At 43.9% G+C, this 15,650-nt stretch overlaps 1 protein-coding gene across 2 annotated transcripts; it reads right to left on the bottom strand.

Moving 5' to 3' along the window:
* Positions 1 to 655: 655 nt before the first annotated feature.
* PGAP4 (post-GPI attachment to proteins GalNAc transferase 4) lies at positions 656 to 13,963 on the bottom strand. Of its 2 annotated transcripts, none has more exons than XM_069474498.1 (2): positions 13,735 to 13,963; positions 656 to 4,589 (listed from the first exon to the last, which is right to left on the bottom strand). In XM_069474498.1, the coding sequence occupies exon 2, from the start codon at positions 4,510 to 4,512 to the stop codon at positions 3,301 to 3,303; it is 1,212 nt and encodes a 403-aa protein (XP_069330599.1). In that variant the 5' UTR covers positions 4,513 to 4,589; positions 13,735 to 13,963; the 3' UTR covers positions 656 to 3,300. The 2 variants fall into 2 exon arrangements, with proteins under 2 accessions (XP_069330599.1, XP_069330600.1); XM_069474499.1 differs by lacking the exon at positions 13,735 to 13,963 and adding an exon at positions 13,067 to 13,277.
* Between the last annotated feature and the right edge of the window lie 1,687 nt (positions 13,964 to 15,650).

Genomic DNA, 15,650 nt, shown 5'->3' on the forward strand with positions numbered 1-15,650 from the left:
TGTACAATTTTGGCCCTGATAAAAGTATGTTTTTTCCAGATGTGGTGTTTAGAGGGGAAAAAAAGAGTTTTTTACATGCATTCCAGGTAGAGGGAATGGCAAGTGCAAAGAGGAACTTTTTACACCACCACACACGGCTACTTTTTCCTTTGTTGTTATGGTTTTGTTTTCGGTGTGTGTGTTGGAGAAGGGGCAGGTCTCTTGTGTGGGGTTTCTGCGTGCTTCTCTCAGAGAAAGGCTGGTTTTCTCTTTGGGGCTGCAGATGTTGCTACATCTTCTTGGTGTTGCCAATGGGAACATCAGACAGGAATACTACCTGTGGCCGCTTTGAAGCCCATTCTAGGACTTTTAGGTCAAGAGGCAGGAAAGAGTGAGGGAATGATCACCATACTGTTCCAAGTTTATATTGCTGAGAGGTGAGATGGTCTGGGTGGTAGAGGTGGGCCCCAATTTGTTTTTGTCCAGAAAAAGATATAAGGCCTGGCATTGCTGTGACCGGGGACCTGAGGCCATGGTTGTTTATACAGTCAGCAGCCCATATTTTTGAATGGCTCCACAACTTTGTGAAGGGAGGGGAGAAGAGGGCCCACCCTATTTGCCATGCCAGAAAAATCCCTTCACGGAAAAGAGAAAATGACAAAAGTCTTCTCAGGAAGCCTTGGCAAAATGGGTGCTTTTATTTTTACTGACATGTCTATATGCAAATACACTCAGTCACAAGAAGGAGTTCCTTAGGCCTGACTGTAATTTAAACTCTGAAAGGTGACCAAGGCTGTTAGAGACCTCCACTCCCCTGGTAACCTACATCCCATGATACGGGAAGGGCATCTTAGTTCTCCTCCAGCTCCTCGCTTAGGATTAAATGAGAGACTTCAGCTTTGGTGTAAAGCTGTCAGCTGCCCTAAGGAAGGATAATACACAAAAATGAGACTTTAGGAGTAAGGGACAAAATGGAGCAGGATCCAGAAGTAGGTGGGGATAAAAGGGCAGGACTGAGCCTGCATCTGCAGAAAATGTCCAAGGACGGCAGGCCCTAGTTAAGATCACTGCGGGAAGACGTCTTAGGGTGTAGGTAGAGAAACTAGACAAGGAAGGATGGCCTCAGCCTTAGAGAAATCAGGGGAGGGGATGTCTGCATGCAGTAGACAGCTGAAATTAGAAAGAGCAGAAATATAAACCAGCAGTAACTCCCTATCTTGGGCCTGGCTAGCTTTGAGTGGCTCTCCTGTCACTGGGTAAAAAACTTTCATAAGGAGACCCAATCATTAATGCAACAAACTCTAATGAATTCTGAATTGGAGGTGGTTCGACTTAGATTACTAGAGAGGAGGAATGAAGGAGTGGAAACTGAGCATCGTAATCAGTCATCTAGCAGCTCTGATCGCTTTGAGTATTGCTGGGGGATACATAACAGCTCACTATAATGCAACACATACTTACATCTGTTTGTTCCCCAAGACTAACATGACAATGGGTTTCTGCCATCTTAGCTTACAGAGGCATTATTTAGTCCAGGTTACAATCGGATTTTACAAAAGAGACTTTGACCACATAGATATTTATAAAATTAATGTGGTTAAGAAAAAAGTGCGGGGGCTGGAAGTCAGAAGAGCTACGTTCCCATTCTGGCTCTGCTGCTGTTCAGCTTTGTGAACCTGGAGAAGCCGTTTAACATCTCTGGGTCTCAATTTGTTCACCTGTAGAGTGTGGGTGATCAACCCCTACCCACTCCCTCAGGGTTTATGAATGGATCTCAAGATGGAAACTCGCTGTAGGAATTGAAAAGCAAACTGTGGCATCGAAACTGGACAACTGCTTGAAAACTCTGATATAATCATCTGTTCTCATAAAGGGATTAGCTGGCTACTAGTCTAATAAGTGTTATCAAAGGACATTTATTTGTAACTTTTGAGAAAAGTAATTTTCAGATGCCAGTTTTGGAATAAACTCAGGGAGTCTCAGATCATTTTCAGTTTGAGTGAACAATTCTTATTGTTGGCTTGGTTGGAGGTGGGGCTGGATAAAAGCTGAGCTGCACCTCCTTCAAAAGTCACAATGAAAAGTCAGCTTTATGCTAGCAGCGTTTGGTCAGGAACACCTGTTACACACGTGGCAGCCCTATGCCCTGTCTCACACTTTAAACAATATCACTAATATCTTTACCCAAAACACACTGGAATTATATATATATACTTATTAAATGAGAGAGAAAAAACATTTGCTAAGTGTCCTGTATGGGTTAACCACTTGCTAGGTATTTTCCATATCATCTGCCATTTAATCCTAAAGGCAACCTTAACAGGTAGGTATTACTGTTCTCATTTTACTGAGACCCAGAATGGTTATATGACTCGCTCAAGGTCACATCATTAGGACATGAAGATCTGAAATAAAGGTTCAGGTCTTCTGACTTCAGTCCATGCTTTTTCTTCTATACCATCATGCTACCTAGAAGAAAAAGAAATGAGGGTGAACGGTCAGCCAGCAAAGTCAGGGAAAAGGATATGCTACTAGTAAAGAGCTCACCCTTCTATGTAATTCTGGAATGTCCAACTTTCAAAGAATCAGAATACAATAGAAATATTCAATATTAAATTACTACTAAACAAAAAGCAATCTAATTTTGATGATCCAGAAGGCTCTTCCAGATTCTGCTGTGTCTTCAAGTTCTCACTAACAGTATCAATTATCAGTGCACTAAAGATATACAGAAAAAAAAAATGCCAGGTAATAGAAAAGCCAGGTCACCTGCCTCTAAGATGCCAGGCACTGCACGGCTTTTATCAGTTTTTATTACAGCAGGTCAAAGAAACAAATGGAATCTATCCACATGATCCTGCCTTACTGGGCATATATTCTAAATGCACATCCATTTTCACATCCAATGAGAAAGAAATCAATTCAAAGAGATCTCACCTGTCACCAAATTCTACCCTTAAAATCTTAAAACAGTCTTATCAGTGTGCACAAATTTTTGGCAGTCACAAGCTCTATCACAAGGCAGAGCTCCAAAACAACTGGAAATTGTAACTGGTGCACCCTCGATGGGTGGGTCGGACTGCATGAGGCAGTGTGGCTGTGTGGGGGGAGAGAGGTCCGGATCTGTGGCAAACTACTGCTCCTGCCAGAGAGTTACCAAAGCCAAGGCTCTTGATTCACAGACGTTCCTCAGCTGTCCCAGTGCCTATATCCCTAGCAACAGTAAACAATGAAGTATCTGCAAGCAACCACGTCTAATAAAGAGCTCGATATTTGAATCTCCAAGAAGTGGCCAATTTCAGAAAAGCTTTTCTTGGCACCCTAAAGTAGACTGGGATGAAAGTTGTACCGGAGGCTGGAGAAGAGCCCAATGTGTTTCACGAGGTTGGGCTCTACCACGTAGGCCCGCTCTCCCTTGGCCCTCAGCAGTGAGTACAGCGCCATGTCCTTGCCAAAGCCTTTGTGGCAGTACACCTGGGACAGGTAGGTGAGGGTCCGGCGGGCCGCAGGGGCAGGGAAGAGCATGGCCGGGGTGCAACACTCAGAGGCAGGGACCACACTGTACAGGGAAGGACTCAGCCGGCGCAGTTCCAGGAAATAGTGCCGACCCACCAGCTCCACCAGACCCATGCTGTACAGGGCGAAGAAGAGCATGACAGGCCAGCTAAACCCTGGGCGGCTTGCAAACCTCATATATATCCAGGTTAGTAAGGGCCCCAGCAACATGCCCACACCAACCCACTCCAGGATCCGCATGGGCTCTGGGTTGATGTAGTGCTGGAGCCTCTCGGGGTGATAGAGCTTCAGATAAAGGGCATCTCTGAGGTGTGGCTCGGAGAAGCGAGCCCGCAGAAGGTGCTCCAAGACTGGGAAGATCTGCTCTTCTGGAATAGCGTCATCTTCCACCATCAGGACATAGTCTGGGTTGTAGGTCTGCAGGGATGACTCCAGGCAATAGACATAGTCCTGCTTCTCTTTCTCAAATGAGTTGGTCGAAGGGTCATCACCATAATCATCCTCAGTGCCCTCGTAGCGGTTGGCCACGGGGACATACTTGGAGAGCAGCTTGGCATCGAAGTGGCTCACACTCCGCTCCACGTTGCACAGGAAGAGTTGGTGCCCCTCGCACTGGGGGCCACATTGCTGAAGAAGCCGGTGGAACTGGGACACCACCTGCAAGACATAGTGGAAGCCAGGTTGCCTGTCCACAGTGATGATGGTGATCACCAGCCAGGGCCGGGGGGTGGCCTGCCAGACAATGGGCACTGAGCCGTTGGCAGAGGGCAGCTCCTCAAAGTAGTGGAGTGCAGCCTCACCCTCTTTCAAGCTTTGCTGCAGAAAGTCTTGGCTCATTTGGTTCAGATGCCAATGGCGCAGATAGAAGTAAGAGTGCAGAAGCCGGTGACAGGCCAAGGGCGCCAGTAGACCAAATGTCACCACCGTTAGGATGAAGAGCTGGACGGCAGTGCTGCCCCAAGAGAGTCGTCTCAGCCTCCGGAGGAGCATGGCGGCTGGAGAGGTTGAAGTGATCATGAGGTCAACTTTTGGTCACGTCTGGTCCCAAGAACAAATCATCCTGGAACTCAGTCCAGAATCATTGCAAGTCAAACCTAAAGTGAGAAAGTAGAGAAAGGTAAAGATAACTTTAAAAAAAAAATCTAAGGACTGAACTCAGCACATATCAAACCAGAAATTCTAATTCAAGGTTGTACAGCTACTGGAGACTTTTTCTTGTTTTCTTTTCCTTTTTTTTTTTTTTTTTTTTTTAAGAGACAGGCTCTAGTTCTGTCATACAGGCTAGAGTACAGTGGCGCAATCATAGCTCACTGTAGCCTTGGACTCCTGGGCTCATCTGATCCCCCTGCCTCAGCTTCCTGAGCAGCTGGGACTACAGATATGTGCCACCATGCCCAGCTAATTTAAAAACATTTTTTTTTTTGTAGAACCAGGGTCTCGCTATGTTGACCAGACTGGTCTTGAACTCCTGGCCTCAACTGATCCTCCTGCCTTGGCCTCCCAAAGATCTGGGATTACAGATGTGAGCCACCGTGCCTGGCCGATACTAGAGATGTTAAAGTATTTTCTGCAGTAAAGTGTTCTTTGGTTGTATTTCTGGGATGCTTTTATTATTTCTATGAGTACCAAGATCTCAGTGCAGCCAACCAAGTCTCCACGCCCAAAGGTGCTTAGTTAGGTTAACGATGTGCCAGAAAATCACCAGGTAGGCTGTTAAGATCATTATTTCTATTCACTAGCCAAAAAGAGACGGGTTCGTAAAACAGACACAAAAAAGCAAGGCTTGCCACAGAGGAAATATACACATTTAAAGCAAGTTCCAGCATAAGTGCACAGTAAATACTTGTTGATTAACTGTGCATAATAATTTCTAAAACCTCTGTCTTCTGCACATCCCAAACAAGAAAAGGAATACTTAAGATTCCCTGAAATGTCTGTTATTTAATGTCACCTTCCATTCATATTTCTCTAATCTCATGCAAGCATACTTAGAATTGGCGACAGAAGAGACAGTTGCCCCCAGTCTGGTCCAGAAAGGAATGCTGTATGACGTGGTGATTCAGAGCACAGGCCTGAGGTCAGGCACATGTTGGTGTGAATCCCAGCCCTGCCTCTCACTTGGTGGGGAGTCACTTCACCTCTCTACATCTTGGATTCCTCAACTCTAAAAAGGAAATAGTAATAATACCTGTTTCATAGAGTTACTGTGAATATTAAATGTGTTAGGGAGTAAAATAATGCAGTGTAAAAATTCCATTAAAATATATCCATGTGTTCAAACTCAAAAATATATTTTAGGAGTAAGTAGGTCTCATGTTCTATCAGAAAACAGACTTGTGTCAAAAAACAGAATTAAAAGGATAAAGCCAGTATAAAACTAGTAAGGTCAACATAAAACTAGATGGTGTCTATAGTACAGAAAGTAAACCTCTTGCCCCAGAAGCGTAAGTTTTCACACATTTGGAAGAAAACTATCTAGCTTGTGAGTTATGATGAAGGAAGGATTGCCCAGGTGCCATACAACGTTGTGGTGGTGCACAGTCAGCCAGTGCTCTCATACCCATTTCCTCGCCGGCCTCTTTCCAGGTGGGGTCATGTGACAGGCTTGCAAGCAAAGTGATGGGTGTAATAGCTGGGCCAAGGTGGCTGAGAAGAGACGTACAGTCTCAACTTTCTCTTTCCCCATCTGCCAGCTGAATGGAGAGCCTTGGTAGATCCGGAGGAGGATGGAACCCCCACCAGATGGCAAGAGCCTGGGTCCCTGACTGACTGCATGGAACGACAGAGGCCCCTCCCACTGCCCACCTCACAGTGCCCTCCCAACCTAGAGTAGACTGTGTTGTGAGCAATACTTAAACCACTGTGTCTAGCCATTAAGGACTTTTGGACTTGTGTATTATAGCAATTAGCCTACCCAGCCCTCTACAGCTTTGTAGAATACCAAATATTTATACCATTAATATAATGATATGCTAATTTGAGGAAGTAGAGAAATAAGTTTCATTTCAACAACAGAAGCAGACTGTACTGTGGGACCCCAGAGGTGAGACAGACTGTGCCAGTACTAGTAAGAGATCTGGCTGGTACCCAAAGAAGGAACGGGGCAAGGAGAGGTTTGAATAGTACACAACCCTATGCTTGCTGGTTTGTGAACTTCCAGGGTAGGACAGACTGCTTGCATCTCGCTCTGATCTGCTCAAGTCAATGAAGTTAATAAATCATGTGGTTGCACATCCACGTGGCCTCCCCAGCTCCACATCACTAATACTGGAAGCCAAATACTGGAATTGGGCTGAGCTCACACTCCTGGTGTATTGGTCTTGGGAAAGGAGGCATTCAAGTGGCTTCCTGCTCACACTATTCTCTGTGTCCTTCCTATTCCCAAGGAAGGGAGATGGACCCACTTACAGAAGAGAACTAAATAGAGTCAACAAGATAAGGCAGGCAGCTTGGAAAATGGCAGGCATATAATAAGTGCCATCACTTAGTATGCTACGGCAGGTGGGGAAGAAATGGAAGTACTTCGTATTGACATTAAAAGGGCCTTTACTCCCAGGTAATTTTCCTTCCTGGGGGCAATAAAATCATTAATATCTCACAAAGTCCCTTACTTTAAAAATATGGCTGTGAGACTGCCGTTCTACTGACGATCAGTTCAGAGGACACAAGGCCCTGCCTACATGGATCAGCTCTTGCTGGGGTGATGAAGAGCCCCAAATCTTCATAACTTACAATAATGACATGCATTTCTTGCATGCAGATCTGTGGATAGCTGTGGCTCAGCTGGGTTCAGCTCTAGAATGTAGGCTGAAAGTAGGTCATTCCACATGCCTCTCCTTGCAGATCAAGGTGCAAAACAAACAGGCACCTGGGTGTGCTCTTATGTTGGATAGAAATTGCATAAGCGGCCACATCAAAACACACAGGCATTTTTACATTCTTATTTAGGCGTGCCACAAATTAAGTACACTCACCAGTCATTGGCCAAAGCCATAGGGCAGGGAAATTTATTCCTCCCACAGAGCAAGGGACAAGGAAAGTAAAAATTCAATAGAAAGGATTCAATTGGCAATAGGCCAATTTCTAAATGCTCAAGACAATAGAAAGCATCCAGCAATCTGTTCAGAGAGTATGGAAAATTTCTAGAATGCTTGCAGGGCATTAGACTCAGCCCCACACCCCCATCGTTATACACTGTATGAGTCAGGACACGCTTCTAAAATCTCAGTGGTTTATAAGAACTAAGGTTTGATTCTTGCTCATGTTACTTGTCCACTATAGGTAAATTGTGCCTTGGTTCCACATTGTCTGTACTCTAGGACCCATGCAGATGGAACTGCGTTTTTTTCTTGAACATTGCTGGTTTTGTGGCAGAGAGAAAAAAGAAAGATAGTAAACCACAAGCTAGCTCTCAAAGCTACTGCTCAAAAGTGACACATCATTTCTACCCACATTTCATGGACCAGAGCAAGTCACATAATAACTCTTGAGTTCAACAGAGCAGAATTATGTAATTTTCCTACAAGAAGAGGTAACAAGAGACACAGGGTCAAGTCTGAAGTTAATGATGGGGGAAATATCCATCTCTTCAGGGAGGGGCAGAAAATATTTTAAATAATAATGCAATCTACCACACCTACCTTGGGCTATAGGAGTTGGGATCAGATCCTTCATTCAATGATGAGATGACTAGTTTGCCAAATATCTGGCCACACTGAATTATGTAAGCATTCAAAAGTATGTTCTTGTTTGCTTTTTAAAATAATGCCACCTATAATTTATTCCATTTTCCTGATCTGGTTTTAAGACAACTGGCCATAGGCGAATACATGTGAAAACACAGGATTTTCACTGGTCGTTTGGGGGAAGTTCTTTACCCGCAGCTCTGTCATGGGAGTGAGACAGGAGGAAGGCTATGCTTTGGATTTGGTATCTGCTAAAATAAAAGAATGAAAGAAAGAAAAAAAGGAGGAGGAGGACTATGTCTACATTATCCCTCTGGTTGCCTTCTTCCAGAATTCCACAGTCACCTGTGAGGTCACAGGCTCAGGCCCATGCTCCAGTGACATTGTGGACTGACTAGCATGTGAACTGGCCTAGTGATAACCATACCTTACAGCCCCGATTCTATGCAACAATGTTTACTGTGTTCTTATCTATGCCGTGCACACAGACTTTGAAATACAACCGTTCTCTAAACTGAATTCTGCCTGTTATCATGTCTCAGGTGAAGGGCTCAGGGAACACAGTAAAGGACAAAGACACTGAGAAATGAAGGTGAATGAGGGCTTGGATGAATAAATGGAGTGACAATGACAGTTATATTTTTGTGTGGCTTCTGAAAATTAAACTAAAGGAATTATGGGGTGTGGGAGGCACAGACCAGGCTGAGTGTCAGGAGATAAGAACAGTCAGTCCATGCTTCTCAAGTCCGCCCTCCTATGTGAATGGCACCACCACTTTCCCAGGCACCTGGGTCCAAAAGATGTGTAAGTTCGGACTTCTTATTCCATCCAGTCACTTCCCAATACCACTATCATGCCTCTCTTTTCTCCTTCCCATCCCAATGCCATGCCTTCTTCACTGCCATGCCCTAGTTCCTTCTCCTCACCTCCACCAGGGCAGCTGATTGCCACCGGCCCCTACCTGAGCTTCTAACCTCCAGAATAAGCAACAGAAGCCAAAAGATCTGGGTCCAGTTCTGGTCCCAACACTCACTAATTAATCAATTTATATAAAGAAATCATTTCTTTCTCCAAGCCAATTTTGTCTCCGCAAAATAGGAAAATAAAATGTATCTCATTTATAGAGACTTTGTGAAGATGCAAAGAGATGGTGGCTATGACAGCCCTTTGTCAGCCATAAAACACTGTGCACATGATGGTCATGTTTTACATGATCAGCATCCACCTGAAACTCGGAAGCATGGGTCATAACACTCACTCTTTCCTTTAAAACTATTCAACGATTTCTCAATGACTGTAGAATAAAGTCCAAATTCTTTGCCAAGATTCTTTGCAATCCAGTTCCAACTATCTTTCTAACCACATTTCTTCTCCTCAAACAGGCCAACTCAACCATCAAGAATCAGCTCAAAAGGCACCTCTTCCAAAGCCAACCCTGATCTCTCTAACCAGAAATAATCTCTTCTTTTCCCCCTCAAGTACTGGGACCCTTTACATGAACTCTTCCTCCAGGGCATTCATTTTTCACTTTCTACTTTATACTGCATCTATTTATAGCGACCACTTATTAAGGCAGTACTCAACATATCCCAGTGTTGTGCTAGACTCTTGAGTCTATTTCTTCTGACCAAAATAGCAACTTTCAAATAGCAATGGAATTAATCCCATTTAGATGAAAAAACAGATGCTGCCAAGATGAAAGCAGGAAATTCAAACACAGAAAAAATTTCAAAGCCCATATTGTTTCCATGATGCCTGGGGCCTTCCATGGCTTTATTTGTGGCCCTTGACTTGGACCCCAATTGGACTTTTAAATCCCTTTTTGGTGAATTCAGTCTGATTTATCTTCAGTATCTCTTACAGACTCAGCACAAGACTCTATGCATAGAAGAGTCTCAATGCATAGAAGAGCAAGTGCCCTCTTAAGTCATTTGACCTCTATGGGCTTCAATTCCTCAACTATAAAATTGGGAGTATCAAAGAGCCTGATCACATAATGTGTGGAGACCAACTTATTTGTAGATGCTTGCAGAGCATTTATGTGCCAGGCACTGTTCTAAGCATCTCATCGATCTATCCTCACAAAACGCCTATGAGAAATCCTACTATTAAGCTCATTTTATCCTTGAAAAAACTATGTCACAATTAAATTGTACCCAAGGTTAACAAAGCTTTTAAGTGGGGTGGCAAAACTTGAACCCAGACAGACTGGTTCCAGACCCATGTCCCCAACCAATGCATACTTCTGCCTCTGCACACCTTTGAGCCCAAGAAAATCAACTGAAAAGCCATTAGAAATGGGAACAGACTTATGGAAAGAACATGGCTGGTAATAGAATATGTAAAAATAATGTATAATATATATAGCAAGTAATATATACATATACACATATGCCATATATACGCACACTATATATATATATGTAAAATAAAGGCTTTCATATAATCAATCACCAATTAATTATGGCATAAAAGATCCCAGTCAAAATGGAAAACAATAAACAACTAAAATACCTAGGAATAAATTTAAGAAATATGCAGAATATACACACATACTATAAAATTCTACTGAAGGACATTTAAAAAGTCATTAATAAGCAGAGAAAAATAACATTTTCCCAGCTGGAAAGACTTAAAATTAATCTCTATACTTAACATAATATCAATTCAATTTATTTCAAGAGGGAGTAGCACAGTTCAACAAATGAGCACTTTCATATAAATTGATGTAATCTTTGAAGGAAAAGTTAGGGCAGTATCTATAAAAATTTTATATGTGCATCCCCTTTAACATAAAAATCCTAGTTCTAAGAATCTACCCTGCAGAAATGCCAACATATGCTACCAAAGATGGGTAAGAAATTTTCACAGGAATTTTGTTTGTAATAGAAAGAGAGAGAAAGGGTGAGAGGAATGGAGGGAAGGAGGAAGGGAGGAAGAAAGGACAAACTTCCAGCAAACAAAATGCCTAGCAACAGGGAGCAGATTTTGAGACAATCATACAAGGATATACTATGGAGACATTAAAGAGAGGAAGGTTTAATATACTAACATAAAAAAAATCTTAGCTAGGTTTTTGCTATGGACTGAATGTTTGTATCTCCCCCAAATTTATGTCAAAATCCTAATACCCAATGTGCTGGTATTCAGAGGTAATTAGGTGATGAGGACGTAGCTTCCATGATGGGATTAACATCTTTATAATAAGAGACAGGAAAGAGCTCACTTCCTCTCTCTGCTGTCTGCCATGTAAACCACAAAGAGGATCCTCACCAGAACCCGACCATACTGGCATCGTGATCTTGAACTTCCAGCTTCCAGAATTGAGAGAAATAAATGCTTCTGCTGTTTAAACCACCTAGTCTGTGCTAATCTGTTGTAACCGCTCAAGTAGACTAAAATAGTCTCTAAAAGAAACATGCAAACTATTTTCAATGCAAGTTGTAGAAAAATGAACAGAGCTATGACCATTTTATTTTTAATGTGGAATATAATTTGGTGAAGGATAGATGAAGGATATAGAAGATGGAGATTTCCTGTTTTGCCTTCTACACTACTGCAAAGAGCATGCATCACTTTTATGATAATTATTAAACATTCAATTCAACAAATGCTGAGTCTTGTGCCAGGCACTGGGATGGTAAACATGACAGGGCACCTGTTAAGTTCATTTTTTATTCCTGACTTAAACTATTATAGTTGTGACAGATTAAATTACATATTTGCACCCATTTGTGGATTTTGGCATCTATTTATCTGTGCATTGTGGTGCCAGCGCCATATTGTTTTAATTATGAAAGCTTTCAATAGGTTTTAATATCCAGTTAGGCAGATTCTCATTACCCAGCATCATAATTTTCTTGGCTTTTTAAAAAATCAACTTTATTGAGGTATAGTTTGCATGCAATAAAATGCACCATTTAAATGTATATTTTGATGAGTTTTATCAAATTTATACACTCACATAACCACCACCACAATAAAAAATTGACCAAAGTATTCTAAAGATCATTTGGAATTAGAACTAGTAAAAATTGCCAAGAAATGCTCACTTTGGTGAGACATATGACAAAGAATTACTACTTTAATGTATAATACATAAAAAGTGCTTAGAAAGCAGGAAGAGAAAGATACTGCAATTGAAATATAGGCAAAAGAATTAACAGTCAATTAACCCACATAAATGCAAAAGGCTAATACACAAAGGAAAATGTGTTAATTCCTACAGGTAATCAAAGACATGCAAATTAAGACAAGATACCATTTTCTGTCCATGTTATTGATTTAAAACTTCAAATGTGTGTATGTAGAGAAAATTTTATGACATGTAGACAACCTCAACCATCTAGAAGTTGAAGTTTTAAGTCATCTTTATTTTATCCTTTACATTTTTCTGTTTCCTGAATGTTTTGTAATAAACTTATCCTTAAAAAATTCTAATAATTCTACTAACGTTAGGTGTTGGACACACAGTTTTTCTCTTCTCACCTTAGGAAGTACCTGGTGCAGTGCAGTGCATTCTAGAAATGCACCCGTAAAAAAAGCTATTTCCCCTTACGAGGACTAGTTTTCTCGGGGAAATACACACACGTGCACACGCGCACACACACCCGCAGGTTTTTGCTAATGGTCTGCATAGTGAGATCATCACTGGAGCCGCCCTGCTGTCCCCGGAGAGAGCGTGGGCTGATCAGGAGATGCCGGTCACAACGACCCTGCAAGAGCTCACACCTCAAGACACCGCGGGCGCAGTGCGGCACTAGAGACGCCTGAGCCCAAGGGCCAGAAAGAGGGCGAGACACGCCCAGGTGGACCTAATCCTTCCCTCCTTCAAAGAGAAAGGTGGCGGAAAGACCAGAGCCCTGGATCTAGTGTCTGCTGCTGACCTTAGGCAGTCCCTGACGCGCTCGAGCCTCAGTTTCCCCACCTGTATTCTGAGGCCGACCGTCTCCATTGCTGCGCTACTTCCCTTCGGCTGGTCTTTCCAAGGTGCGGAGACGGTCGCCTTCCTCTGTCCGGTGGCCCTCCCCTGGCCCCCGGGCTGCGAGGTCGCCCGCAGAAACCCAAGGCTGCAGCCGCGTTCTCGGCGGCGCGCCGTTTTGCCCAAGGTGTGGACGGGCGGCGAGGGTCCGCGGCTTGCGTGCGGCCTAGGCGATGGGCCCTTAGGCGCTTCGAGCCCCCGATCGGCTCGGCGGGGGTCTTACCCAGGCTCTCACACGCCCGGCTCGCGTCCTTCCGTCGGCCTCACGGCGCAGCTGGCGCGGGGAAGACGTGGGGAGGCGCCCCTGCCATGACACTCATTCATCCCCGCGCGGACGCCCTTCGGGGGTCTTCACAATCCTCCGGCAGGAAGCGGCCGGCCGCAGCGAAGCCCGCCTGCCCAGGGCGCACCGCCCGGGGACAGGCCCTCTGCCACGTCCCTCCGCCCCCGCAGCTGCTCTCCCCGTGCCAGCTGCGGCCACCCTTAAACCTCATCCCCTTGCTCTGGTGTCTCTCCAGGGCTCGGACCACCGTGGCAGAAGGGCTGGGCGGATCGTGCGCAGCGGAAACCTACCCGGTGGGAGAGGTCAGCTCTGTCCCTGGCGCACGCCGGGGGCCGCCTCTGGTGTCGCCGAGGCTGGCAGGCTGGCAGATCCCGGTGGAGACGCCATCACCGGAGCCGGGCGGAGCGGGCGCAGCGCGGTTTGGGCGCGCGCCGAAGCCTCCTCACCTCCTCCCGCCGCGCAGCGCGGGCGCAGGGCTCCCCTCGCTCAGGCAGGCCATGTGACCTAAGGGCTGCAGAGCGACCACGGCCCCCAAAGCTGGCTTGGGAAAAAAGGACGGCAAAAGGCGCCGACTGATGGGCAGCGAGGGAAAAGCAGTGGTCGCCCCCAAGTCGTGCAAACAGGAAGCCTGTTTCTTTTGTGACAGAGAAGCTGGGGTTATATTTCATCAGGTGGGCACAGAGAGATTTAGTCACACCGATGAAACGTTCTCTCTCAATGCGTGTAAGTGCTTCGTGAGAAAGCTGTTATTTTGGGTCCTGGATGTTTTTTCAGTCTTCCAAAAACCTTCTATTTAAACTCAAATGGTCTTGAGAGAGCGAACACTGGAGGTATGAAAAAATATGCACCTTGATTGAGAGCAATCCCTGAAGAGCAAAACAAGAAAAAGACATGGAACGATCGAGGGGAGGAAAACGTGGGCGTCAAAAGAAAAGTAAAATAACAGCTACCTCCATTCCACCCTGGCCGTTCCCTTCTTCCCAAGGTTTTCACCACGCTGTTTTATCGCTTTTTTATTGCTTCCAATTCCGGGTCAGATTGCTCGTCTAGGCCATAGGTTAGCAACTACAGCTTGCTGCCTAGTTTTGTACAGCCTGCAAGCTAAGAATGGTTTTTACAATATTAAATGGTTAAAAAAAATTAAAGAAGAGTATTTCCAGGCATGTGAAAATTGTATGAAATTCAAATTTTGATGATCATAGGTTTTATTGTAACCGTCATCATTTGCATATTATCTATGGATGCTATCGTGCAAGAACAGTTGATTTGGATAGGTGTGACAGACCTTATGACCCACAAAGCCTAAAATACTTACTCTCTGGTTTCCCAACACCTGCTCTAAAAGATCTGTTCAGGATCAAAAGATAAGCCATTAAAGCCAGTAAATGCTCATATGATTTCTTCTTGTGTATGTTAGTATAGTTGATGCTAGATAACTAAGTTCCTTTAGAACTTTACATCCATCCACCTGAGCATCCATTCATCCTCTATTCTTTCAACCAACATTTATTGAAGAATTGTTCTAACATAGTGACAACACTATAGATGAGAATAAGATGTGGATCCTACACTCAAGGAATTTGTCATTAGGAATGTTGGAAAAAAAATATATATATATAAGGCTGCATAGCATGAGAGCTCTATGTGGCACAGAAAGGGAGCTTGGGAAGGTATTCCCATGTCCTGGAAGAAGGAGTAGCAGTTTGATACTCTGAAAGCAAAAGATTGTGACAAACCTGAGTCCAGTTCAGGTCACTGTCATTAGCCAAGTGCTGGGTTCTAATCTGTTTACTGGCTATGACAAATTAAACCCCTTGTGCCTACATGTTCTCATCTATATATTGGGAATAGTGATATTTCCCTCATAGTTTGCTTGAGAGGTTTACATGACATAACATATATAAAATGCTTAGCACCATGCCTGGCAAAATGTCTAGCATTCAATAAATGGTGGACAGTTATTCATTTGTTTAACAAAAATTTATTGAGTACCCATTATGTGTGTGCTGTCCAGTCTAGTGGCCACTAGCCACATGTAGCTATTTAAATTTAAATTAATTAAAATTAAGTAAAATTTAAAAATCAGTCCCTTGGTAACACCAGCCACATTTCAAGTGCTCAATGCCTGCATGTGGTTAGTGACTACTGTATTAGATGGTACAGATATAGAACATTTCCATCATCACAGAAAGTTCTGTTGGACAGT

This window comes from Eulemur rufifrons, chromosome 7, assembly GCF_041146395.1.
Source record: "Eulemur rufifrons isolate Redbay chromosome 7, OSU_ERuf_1, whole genome shotgun sequence".
NCBI lineage: Eukaryota > Metazoa > Chordata > Mammalia > Primates > Lemuridae > Eulemur > Eulemur rufifrons.